Source organism: Podarcis muralis, chromosome 12, assembly GCF_964188315.1.
Source record: "Podarcis muralis chromosome 12, rPodMur119.hap1.1, whole genome shotgun sequence".
Classification (NCBI taxonomy): Eukaryota; Metazoa; Chordata; class Lepidosauria; order Squamata; family Lacertidae; genus Podarcis; species Podarcis muralis.
In genome coordinates, this window is record NC_135666.1 from 25,866,876 (window position 1) to 25,879,710 (window position 12,835).

The following is a 12,835-nucleotide window of genomic DNA, read 5'->3' on the forward strand; positions in this document are numbered from 1 at the left end:
TCTTTGTACCCACCCTATGAATGAGCATCTCGCCCTTCCTTCGGCTCCGCCCGCCCGCCCTCGATTGGCCTGCCTACATGCCTGTCGAGCAGCTCAGTCGAATCACAGCCAGCCCTGTTGTTGATTGGCGTGCGGCCGAGCGTGTTTGTGTGCATCCCTTCCCTTCCCCGCCCCGCTTCTGACCGTGTTGTTAACTCCCCGAGTCAGGATGGGCGGGGGGGACAAAGTGAGCCCCGCTTCGACGCCTCCCATTCGACGGGGTGCTTGCTTGTCAAAGAGCTGCTCCAATGGGGGCTGCCCGTAGTGCCCAACCCCACCATTCAGTATTACTACTGAGCCCTGAGGAAGGGAGCGGGTGAGGCAGGCGGGCGCGCGCGCGCAGCAGTGAGGAAGGGAGAGCAGAAAGGCCGGTCAGTATAAGCAGCCGCGACGCCGACGGGGGAGTCGGTCCAGGCGGTCCCTCGCGGGGAAGCGCGGCCTCCTCAGGCGCGGCGTCTGAGGGGAAGCCGGGGGAAGGCGGCGCGGCCTTCTGTCGAGGGAGAAGCGCCTCAACGGGCGGCGCTGGGCCTCCGTCTGCCGTCTGCCCCCCTTCCTCAGCATCCTCCGCTTCTTCCCCTTCAGGCCCGGCAGCTGCCTCGTGAGGAGTCCGCTTTGCCGCCGCTTCCTCCGCCTCCTGCCCATGTTCAGCGAACGCAGGTTGGCCGCCGCCCCTCCGTCGCCTGTACCGCCGCTGCCGCCTTTCCGCCGCCGCCGGGAGCCGCCGCCATGGCTGACTTGGGGCAGGAGGTCGTCCACCTGGTGTGGGGCAAGAAGCCCGGCACGCAGGGCCTCGCCGACACCATCTTCTGCCGGTGGGCACAAGGTACGTCCCGGCCTCCTCCTCCCCCCCCCCCCGCATCGCTGATCCTGATCCTCCCTCCCACCTTCATTCACTTTCACATTCCCCTTTCACACCCCCTCCCTCCGCCTCCTGCACACACATCTTCTTGCCTTTGGACCCCTGTGCTCTTCCCTTCTCCCCCTTTCCTCGTCCAGGCGCTGGTGGGAAGCGTGATGCCGTCGGTAGTGTCTGGCATGACAAGCGCTCCCAGCTGGCCCAGCCTTGAACTGCATCATGGCAGAGAGGTGGGTGGTTTGTGACTTGGGAGAATAAGGGATCTCCACCCTTCTTGCTCTTCTGTCCCCCCCCCCTTTTTTTTGCACTGTAAGTAGTGAGCTGAGATATATTCTATCCCCTTGATACATCATCCTTTGCCTGTTATTCCCCTGTTTTGAAATGGGCAGGAAGGGACCCAAATATACCTAGTGGTGGCACAGTCATCATGATAGCTGTTAAGATGTGTCACTTGCCTCCCCACCCCCACTCTATCTATGTATGAGCTGGGGATATCTTTTGCACCATAAGGTTGGCAAACCCTTTCTCTTTGTCTGTAAAAGTCTTTGGTATATTAACTATTGGGAAAGGGTGTATTTGCCACCCAGTTAGGCCTGGGTGATATATTGCCCAGGACCAGTATGAGGAGCAGACCGTGATGTCGGTTTCACTCAGCGGTATATCGCTGAGTGAAACCGCCTCTGCTCCTGAGTCCCTCTGCTAGCAGCGTCTGCTGGAGGGAGTCAAGAGTTCCTATATCTCTGACTGAAACCGCCATCCCACTCTGCCCTCATACGATAGAGGGGGAGAAACAAGCTGTATCGGTGAGGCGCCAATATAGTTTGTTCCTCCCTCTGCATCTTTAAACTGCTCAACTGAGGAGTGTGCAACTGCCCCTGCCTCAGTCGAGCAGTTAAAGGAGCCCCCAGCCCGGCACTGGCTTCTTTGAAACTTCTCAGCTGAGGGGAGCGTGCTTGCCACTCCCCACAGTGGGCATTCAAAGGAGCCCCAATGCTTCGCACATGAGACACATGAGTGGTGAGAGCACTGGGGCTGTCTCAGCTGGGGGGGGGGACCTCCCCTCAGCTGAGCGGCACCAATCTGCATTGTCCTAGCCTGCGATCCTGGGTGAAACTGCCTCAGCTCTCAAGGTGAAAGCTGGGCCAGTTTCACCTGGTGTCTCGTGGGTAGAAGCCAATGCATCTTGTTTTTTCAACATGACGGTATATCACCAAACTGCGGTGTTTGGTTGGCGATACACCATGATGTTGAAAAGCTGATGTCACCCAGCTCTGAACCCAGTAGGTGACAAGATACATCTGCTGCTCCTTTGCCTGTGGTCAAGGTGTGGTCAAAGACAAACTAGTAATTTTCTCCCAGCTCCGTGTTGTAAACAGTGCTACTATGTTCAGCACAGTTTTATTGCTATTTGTAATAACTATCCTACATGGTTGGGTAACATTAGTGCTATTCCGTCATGTGTATAAGTTAAGGGTCCTGGGTTTCCTTAAGATGGTCATTCTAACCATTAGTAGTTCTGATAAATTTCTCCCATGTCGTATCGCATGTTATGCTTTTGGTCTGGTTTCACAGAGCTGGAAAATTGGTGCTCTTGCTCACAAATCTGAAATACTTTTTGATTTGTTAGCAAGGCTTTCTTCTAAGTGCTGCATGGACTTGGGATGTGATATCCTTTTAGTATAATTTCACATTTATAGTCTAGATTGCTGTGGAATATGTAGAAAAAGGTTTCAACATTTCCTCTCCTCTAAGCTTGACTTTGGCTTACTCTGTGCATATAATGATGCAGCATTGATTGCATTGATAGCAAACACTGCTATCAACAGCTTGTCCATGAATAATGAATATAAAAACCTTACAAGTTATTCTGTTCTTTCTGTTTTGCTTTGGGAGATTTTTTTTTGTAACCTAAAAGTTGATGTGCTGTGATCTTGGTAGAAATAAATTATGGATTGTGTCCATACTACTGATTCCCAAGAGGTTAATAAAAGCTTTGAATTGCTTATTACAGCACTGGCAATAGAAACAATGAAGTGCACAAATATTTATCCAATAATAATTACTGTGTTTGGGCATGGCACCGAAAGCTCCCTCTAAAAAACAGCATTTAGGAATCATCCATGTAATATCCTTTTAGAAGTGCCATCCTGTAATTGGAAATTGCTAAATTTTGAGGACACCACAAGATGATTCAGCCCTATAGCCCATTTAAAATAGCTGCTGGTGCGACCTAGCCAGTATATGCTCATGTAGCACTGATAAGTTAAATGGAAATGTAAACATGTTAAATGAATTAATTGGGCAGTAACATATGTAGTTACTCTTGTCTTTGCAGTATACATCTTCTCTACCATTCCAAATGTTGTACCCAGGTAACTAACTCCTTGGTAGATCTACAAAAAAGGCACCCCCTAAAGTTATTGTTTCTGGGTTGCCAATATCTTAGCCCAGGCTTCCTCACCCTCGGCCCTCCAGATATTTTTTGGCCTACAACTCCCATGACCCCTAGCTAGCAGGACCAGTGGCCAGGGATGATGGGAATTGTAGTCTCAGAACATCTGGAGGGTCTAGGTTGAGGAAGCCTGTCTTAGCCCATTCCATCATTTCCATCAACTTGAATCTCAGATGCATGGCAAACCACTCTAATGAAATAATTTGTTTTGCAATAAAAGGTAACTGAGGGAAGACAACAAGAACGATTAGTTGGAAGTTTGGCTTCTTGCAGCAGAATGCTGCTGCTAATTGCTCTCCTCAGTTCAGTTCTGGCCACAGTTCATGTTTCATCATCAATAAAATATGCATTTGTGGTTATATGGCCATGTTCAAAATGTGTTGGTGTTATAGAAATGCTCCTGGTTTTTTCCAGTGGTTCAATGTGAATGAGCGGTGAGGTGGTATATGCTGCTCATAGGTTCCTAGGGTGGTCCTCCTTCAATCTTCCTGCTGCACCACAAACAAAACAAGCCAAAATTTGGCTTGTCATATTGTTCAAACCTGGGCTTGTGGTTTGTTGTTCTCAAGCCACACCACGAGGGTTAAACCAAGAACAAACCTTGATTTCTGTTCATGGTTGGTTTGAAAGATACAAGCAATGAGCCTAGGTTCAGATAACAGGCCAGACTCTGGCTTGTTTTGTCTGTGGAGCAATAGGAGCAGAAGCAGGAGAAGAACACCACAGGAACTTTGAGCAGTGCGCAGTAGCACTACACCTGTTTAAACTATGGCTTAATATGATATGCATTCTAGACCATTGTGATTTGTCCTTTATTTTTCTGTAACTGTTCTCCTTTGTGTGTTGGCTGCTGAAACAATAATCACACATTATGTTGTTCCCTCTTGGGAATGGCTATTTTCCTTTTATTTCCTGTTTTACATTCAGGTATGTAGCCGTGTTGGTATGACGCAGTCAAAATAAATATTTTTTTTAAAAAAATTGATGTCCAGTAGCACCTTAGAGCAGTGTTTCCCAACCTTTTTTGGGCAAAGGCACACTTGTTTCATGAAAAAAATCTCGAGGCACACCACCATGCCAGATGGGGAAAGGTCACTTTTTACTTATGTAAAAAAAAATAAAAAAATAGTAACAGCATAGAAGGTAATGGTTAGGCTAGCATCCCTCTTCCAAATATGCTAGGTTTTTATTTGCAGGGACTGTTCTACATGGGAAAGCATTCAGCACTGTCATTCTCCCATCTGCCATCTGAATTGGTACTATTCTGGGTCAACTTACTCTGCTGCATGTGTAGATGAAAATGGCACCAAGTGTGGGGGAGGGGGCAGAACAGGTTTCAGATACAGGATATTAAGCATACACGTACTTCAGATTGAACTGGTTGCTTGCTTTGCAAGTTTTCATTTCCCAAATGACTGCCTTGGCAAGCGCAATACCTACCAGGCTCAACGCCGGTCTCGCGCTGCCGCTTCCCGCGCTCTCAAGGACCCGGGAGGAGGAAGGCGTGAAGGGAATCCCGAAGGCGTGAAAACCTCGCGCATGCGCAGGCCTTCCGCCTGCGACAGCCCAGTACGCCGGCCGAAGCGAGCGGCGATGGGATGTGGGAGGGAGCTCGCTCGCCGCCCCGCGTGTGCCTATGTGGGGCACGTTACAGCCCTGTGACGTCAGCGCCACGCAGGCAGCCAGGCAGGCAGACGGCGAGAGCCCTGCGCTGGGCGGCCTCGCCGCCGCCGCCTCTCGCCGCCCGACTCGCCCGCCTCCCTCCAGGCAACATCTCGCGGCACACTAGGCAACGTCTCGCGGCACACTAGTGTGCCGCGGAACACCAGTTGGGAAACACTGCCTTAGAGAGCAACTAAGTTTGTTCTGGGTATAAGCTTTTGTGTGCATGCATACTTCTTCAGATACCAGATATCTGAAGAAGTGTGCATGCACACGAAAGCTTTTAAAATTTATTTTCCTGTTTTACATAGGGAGGAGTGTTATAAATGGATATTGCATTGATTGCATTTCTGTGTGTGTGTGCATGCTCAGTTAACATTTTAGAGCTTATATGTGCTTGTAACTATGTTACTTGTTATTGTTAAGCTATTACCTTAGGTTCTTTAGTTTGGCTGCTGCTGTCAGTGCTTTTATATTAAAGTCTGTTTGATTGAGGGACCTGGCAGCTGGATATGTTGATAAGAAAGGGAAGGGCAAGTAGTATGTTCTGGCAGTTGTCTGTTTTAAGGAGCTAATCATTGAATTTGTTTTCATGAGCAGATTAGGGTTATGTTAGGGCTCCATGTTGCCTTCAGAAAAACACTGCCAACAGTGGATAGGAAATCTCATGGATGAACAATCCCAAATCTCTGAAATGTGTTGACCAAAAAAAAGTGATGAATCATAAAGTTGTCTTGGCCTTCTCTTTTCTTCTAGTTTTTTTAAAAAAGGTTCACTTTGACTAGCAGTATTCCAGGCTATTAAATTAGTAATTACTGGCTGTACTGAAATGATTTGGTCAGAAGTGCAAGCTTGTTTGGTTATAATTTAAAATATTTGTGCCTATAATTGAAGGATCAATAAGAAAGAAACGTAAGTTGAAGAAATCCCAGCTAAGTAATTAATTTGAAGAAGAATTTTCTTTTTGCAAAGGTTGGATAAAAAACATTTCAATCATCACCCTGGTCCTTTTCTGTACATAATAAATCACATTCTCGTGTACTCACTCATGTAGACAGTGTGTGAACTTGAGTGTCTGGGGGTATAGTCAGCTGCAGTTTCTGTGTTTGCACAGGATGAAAGAATTGTTTTGTGATATATGAGAAAGTTGTGTGACCTGCTAGAAGATTTCTGGTAAGACAGGATAAACACCTCTGTCACAAATACAGTATAGGCTGCAGTGTCTGTTAAATAGATGACTGTTGCCATCTGTTCTGGTGACTTGGTTAATATATTTTATTCTTCACTTCCTTCTCCCCTAAGTTGGATTCTTCTGGTTTTGGTTCTGTTGCAGCTTTCCCCCACCCCCTTTCACCCCAGCAACTCGCTTGGACTGGAATAGAAGCTTTCAAGCTTTACAGTGCCTTTGTGTTAATATAAGCTTCAGTTATCGTCAAGTCAGAAAACCTGGCCTTGTTTTGCTGTCCTTTCATATAACAATTTTAGAGCTGCTGCTGAGCTCAATGCAAGTTTGTTTGTTTGTAAAAAGTTCATAGAGTCCTTGGAATTACATGCAAGTCTTGCTTTTTATGTTGACCTGCTTCAGAGATGGACTGTACTTGTTTACCATTTCCTACAGTATCCTTGTAAATGTTTGTGTCCTGTAAAAATACCCCCTTCACCCATTATATTGAAATGGCAGATGAAACTTGTATCCATTGTTTTTGGTTTGTTTCATGGTTCCATTTAGCTACTGGAAAAGCTAAGCAAAAGCGACATATTTGTACACTCTGTTCACTCCAATACCTCGTTTGTGTCAAAGCAATACACTGCTCTAGATTGAATATGACCTAGAAAGTGCATGGAGTTCAATACAAAATTGAGCAAAACTGCAGAGCACAGTTTCTGTGTGTGGCTGGAATGTACCATTGGGGAGTTAGGATATCTGTGTTCAGATGGAATTTATTATTTGTTGAACCCAGTTGAAGGTAGTCATTTGATGAGACCATGACTGTGTCCTCTCACCCGCCCACCAGTATATGGACATTACCATGTAGGTTTCCACTCCCCCGCCCCCAGTCATTTATTTATACTTTGTCCCTAGGACCTTTTCTTAAAACATTAAGAAAAAGATTTCTTTTACAATGTTGGAACTTGCTTAGGTTCTGGTTTAAGAAGAAATGTAGTGATATATATGAATATGTGTGTGTGTGTGTGTGTGTGTGTGTGTGTATGTATGTATAGATAGATAGATGATAGATACAATAAAGGTATTCCTGTCACTGCAGCACTTGTATTGGAATGAGGATTTGATGGCCTTTGCCAAGCCAGACTGAATAACATTTGCACATTTCTAACAGAAGGTAGGATAAGTAAGGATATAAACACTAGGAAATGATAATTACCTACTACCACTCCAAAAATTAGGCTGGGGTTGATGCAGCTTCTTGAAAGCATCAGTACAATGAATTGATACCGTTAAAAGAACTGAGCAGGGTTGTTTGAGTTTTATTAGGCAGAGACAGAATATTGAAAGTAGAACTCAGAACTCAGTTTGACTCTGACAAGGAATAAGTATGAAAGACTGTTCTATTAATGGACATTTTTCTTTGGAAACAACTAACCCATTATTTTGGTTCCTCCTATTAGGGTTTGTATTTAGTGAATCAGAATCAACTGCATTAGAACAATTTGAAGGAGGCCCTTGCGCTGTGATTGCACCCATTCAGGTAATACTATAGAAGCTTGTGGAAACTATGTAAATTTGAAACATACCTATTTTTGCCTTCTGTCCTTTGGCTTATGTGAAAACCTAAAGTAAACACTATGACAAATATATATTGGTTGGGTTTACTTTAGGTGATTATTCTCTGTTGAAGTAGTACAGATTGAACACTACCAGTGCTGCTGTTTTGAGCCACTGTTGTCTGCAGCATTAACATAATACATAAAATCAACATGCCTACTTAAATCAGTTGCAGATACAGATCTGAGAACTAACCTGTTCCGTGAGTTCCTGCAGCACTTAACTCTTGATAAAGTTCATTTTATGTTTTAGGTAGGGGCAGATATCTAGTCCTCTACATTGGCCATCAAATGCTTCAAACATTTGTAAGATTCGGAGAGAATGATATAATTGCATGAGAAAATTTATCATGCTGTTATAGTAAAGCAATTTCTAATCCCGTAGCTATGTAAATAATTTAGTGATAGTGAGCAAAAAAGTAAATTGTACCTTTGCATAGGGGAAAAGGCCTTCTGTAACTAGGAATGTATTTTATTTTTTTAAAAAGAAGTTAAACTGATATTGAAAATGGAACTTTGCATCACTGAAGAACAAATCATACATATCTGATATGTCAATGTTATCTTTAATATAAGGCATTCCTTCTGAAGAAGCTTTTTACTTGTGAGAAATCTACCTGGAGACAATGTCAAGGTAACCATAAATCTACCTCCACAAGAGGGTTTTGATATAGTACTTTCCAGCAAATTACACAGTGCTAAGCTAAATTATAGTTCACTATTATTCATGAGCTATTAGCAATATGCTTCTGCAGTAATTTGATGTTACAATTAGTGTACAAATGCATTATTTGCTGATGGTTTTGAAATAGAGGGTATAGAATTCAGCATTACAAAATTTAAGTGGGGCTTAAGAAAGTCCAAATCCTGCAAATGGAATTGTCATGTAAATTAGGCAAGTGGCATAAATGTCACTGTATATTCTTTATTCTTACTACACAGTTTGTCTTACTGTTTCTGCTGAACTTGTTTCTCTTATCTTAGGACTGGAGAAGGTGGACTTACCCTCATTAATCATTGTATTCAATTGGGATAAGTGGAGGCACTTGGAACTCTGATGAATAAAGAACCTTTGCCCATTACCCTTGATTTTCTAAGGCTCAGTAGAAATTGTGTGTATGTTTAGTTTCCCTCCTAGAAAAAACAGTGAACTGGAATGTGCCAAAGTTGTCAAATTATAAATGCAAAGAAAAACTGGTTCTTAAGGTTGAACTCATTTGTATTGTGATCATAACATGAACTGTAAACAGATCTTTTCTGCTCCGCATCATGCCTCCCTTGTTCCATTTTCCTACTCTTATCCTCCTGCTGAATTAAGTAGAAAAATTGGACTGGTAGATTAGGGGTCTAGGTAGCCTCAAGATATAGATTTGACCTGGAAACCACCAGTTGCCAATCCTTCTCCTAGTTTGCCTTGAAGCTGCCAGGGTTTAAGGAAAACCCTGAGTAGTATGAACATTGCCAGATGTTTTGCATGCAAGTTTACTGTCAAAATTTGTGTGTGTTCTGACTTTGAATATTTCAGAGGAAGAGCAGAAGAATCTCCTCTGTCATACCTTAAGCGATATTTTGGAACTGGCTTCCTCTGATAATTCAGAATCATACTGTTTGGTAACATGGCGAAGAGGAAGGACTGCTGAAGAAACTGCTAGTATTTCTGATAGTTCTGCTGAATCAAGCCACCAAGAGGACCAGCCTTGTAAGATATACCTTGTGTAATATCATTCTGAACACTGCTTTGGTTTTGTTAACAAGCTTTATTTTGTTTTTAAGAATGCTTTTTATTGTATACCAGATCTCTTATCCTGGCACTAGTTGTTCTTCAGTTTCATAAATTAAGCTCAATACAGACTCATTTAAGTGCCATTGATCTAAGGCAGGGTGGGCTAACCTGTGCAGCATCCCCTCCCCTGAAGTCACTGAACTTGATTCCCATCATTCCTGATAATTGGCCATGTTGGCTCAGACTGATGGGAGTTGTAGTTCAACAACATCTGAGGAGTCACAGGTTAGCCACCCCTGATCTAAGGACATTGACAAACACTCAAGCCTAGTGTTGCATCCCATTTTATGGTGCTAGGCAACCCTTAGCTATTGAATATTAGGTTTATAATATTTGCCTTATCTAAACACATTTTGACTTAATAAAATGGTGCCCCTAATGAATCAGGCAGCAGACTGTTTAGCAATATTTTTCTGATACAATAATTTAGAAATGCTGTAGGTGTGAGGTATAATATTGAAGGGACATTCCTCTATCTGCTTCCTGTGACATGTGCATAACTTAAGAATTTCAGAAGTATTCATATGCAAATTTTCATCAGTTTAATATTTATTAAGCATAGGATTGATCGACTGATCAATTGTCAGTTCTATTAAATATATATTTAATTGAGAAGGACCAGTGTGAATGATTTGGAAATGACTTTTCGCTGTTAAATTTACCTTACTACCCTTGTGTGTTCCATAGTTACTTTGGGTTATTTTAACACATTTGTTTAGTTTCCACCTGCAGTCAATTTAATATGATATCATTAGGTCATTCACAATGGGCAGTCAGTAGAGGAGAGTTGCTATGACAAGAAATATTTTAAAGACTCTTGCATGTGATTAGTGTTCTGATATTCTTGCCAAAACATTTTCTCTTAAGTAAGTAAATTTATTCATACATGGGTCATAAAAATAAAAGGAGAAATTGAACCTTCCCCCTCACATAAATACACTTTATCATCATGTCATTGCATTTTGAAATATTCTTATTTAAAAAGCTACTTTAAAAAAGAGAATGCTGAAAAACCACTATAATTCTATGACATTCTGAAAAGTCCTATTATGGGTACCTTTTAGTAAAAGAGAACACCACATTCTTATCACTGGTATCTGCTTCTGCATAATTGTGTGACATTTACCAGCTTAGTTTCAGCAGCTCGTGATTTGTACTTTTCTATTCTTTCCTGATTTAATTGCAACAGAATGGGCACATACTTAATAAATATCGGTAACACAAGTATTCAGTATCCATTATCAGGTTCTAAGTACATGTGAAGAGTCTGGCTTTTAAAACCAACAAGCAAACCCACACTTATTCAATATAGGGAACTTTTGGTGACATCTCACATTACACAGGTAGGCATCTGCTCACGTAGTGGGACTTGCCCTTGCTCCTTACAGTAGGGCTGGGTGATACATCAACATATCGTCCAAAACCAGTTTGATCATCGTTTCATAATATTTGAGCTGGCAATATATCGTGAATCAAAATGTGTGTAAGGGCTAGGCAATAACTGGTTTTCAACATTGCAATAACTCACCAGTTAAACACTGCAATGTTATCACCAGCTAAACCTCACAATATCATCAGCTAAACACTGCAATGTCATCATTAGTTAAACATTGGAATCATCCACAATGTCAGAAATAAGGATGGAACTATACAGAGGCAAACAGGACAATGTCCAAGCAACTGCTGCTACTAAAGCGGTTAAATGACAACATTATCAATCATCACACATACAGTTTCATCAGCAGGCAAGTCAAAACGCATCGCAACAAGGACTTTTGCTACTGCTGCCATCTCCCATCCTTGCAGGCCGCCACCATCCCATCTGCCACTGCCTCCCATCGCTGCTGCAAGTCCTCACAGTCCGCCGCTGCTACTGCGGTCACTCACTCTCACTGCTACAAGGCCTCACAGGCCACCACAGTTTGTGCCAGCACCGCGAGGCCTTGCAGGCTGCCGCTGCTACAGCTGCCCCCTCCCGTTGCCGCCACAAGGCCTCGCAAGTTGCCATTGATTGTGGTGCCACCACGAGGCTTTGCAGGTTGTCACCGCTACTGCCAACATGTACCGTGGTCATGGCAAGCTGTTTCTGCCACTGCTGCTTCTGCCACCTAGTAGGCTGTCTGGCAGTCCCAGATAATTTGTATTCACTATGACTCATCACCGTACTTTGGATTGTACTGAATACCACCATTTGGTAGCCAAGCCCAAAACCCAAAGTCTCATTTGGATGCATTTTGGCTTGCCTGCTGCTGATAGTAACCATGAAGTGATTGATAATATCATTTATCAGTTTTAGACCTTTAAGTAGTAGCAGTTGCCAGGACATTGTCCTGTATGCCTCTATGTACTTCCTTCTTTTTTCAGATATGTAATGCTACACCATAGCTTAGCATTATGTGAATGAGTTTTGCCTCCCACTCTGCTCACATGCTGCTTTTCCACTCTGGCAAAGCTGACAAGAAGAACTTTGGAAGCTTTCTCTTCCAGTCTTGATAAGCCACAGCTTACTATTTCAGAACACCAGCAGACGGTACTCAGTTTTGACTTTGGGTAGTGGAAACCCACTTCAAATCTTAGGAAAGTTCCAGTGTCTCACCAGTAGGTGTGATGGGACATCCACATCTGCTCTGGAGGGTCTCCCAACCCTCTGGAGTTATTTGGCGGGCACACAGGGACTGCAAAGGGCAGGATAGGACAGAAAAGACCTATTGAAATAAGGTTACAAGTAATATCCAGTACTGAATAACTAGCATTTATTCAATAGTCTTACAAAACTGGAGCAATAAGAAAACATAATGCCCTATTGTGATTGTAGCTCCCTTCAGATGCCCTGCATGAAAGGCAGGGATGAGGAGACATGCAGCTTTGGGGTTGGGGCCAGAGTGTGGCCCCACTTCTCCTTCAGGTTTTGGAGCCCTGTAGACATAGACAGACATTCAACACCCACTCTTACACACACACACTCTGTAAAGGTATGAATAGTATTTTTAAGATGATTGTCGTTTTTAAGATTTAGCCTGGTATTCTTTCTCACACAGCTGTCTCTGTCATACAGTGAATTAAATTTGAGGGAGGGATTTGACTTGAGTTCCTGGTTGCACAAAGTGACTGTAAAATGCAGTGTAGAAATTGGCCTTGAGTTCATAAAATGGGATGTAATATTGAAACTTGCTATACAGAATACTTTCTGCTAGTTTGTAAGGAAAATAAACACCTGTAACTTTCTGCTTCCTCTCTTTCCTCTCTACACTAACACCAG

General features: G+C 43.2%; 1 protein-coding gene across 2 annotated transcripts in view; it reads left to right on the top strand.

Annotated features, from left to right (window-relative positions):
- Positions 1–221: 221 nt before the first annotated feature.
- The window catches only part of MINDY3 (MINDY lysine 48 deubiquitinase 3), a 33,849-nt gene continuing 21,235 nt past the window's right edge, over positions 222–12,835 (top strand). The window contains exons 1-5 of one of the 2 annotated variants that reach the window (XM_028751628.2): positions 222–410; positions 622–862; positions 7,638–7,717; positions 8,370–8,427; positions 9,319–9,492. In XM_028751628.2, the coding sequence (XP_028607461.1) occupies positions 766–862; positions 7,638–7,717; positions 8,370–8,427; positions 9,319–9,492 (409 nt within the window). In that variant the 5' untranslated portion in view covers positions 222–410; positions 622–765. The other variant, XM_077936895.1, reaches the window with a different exon arrangement.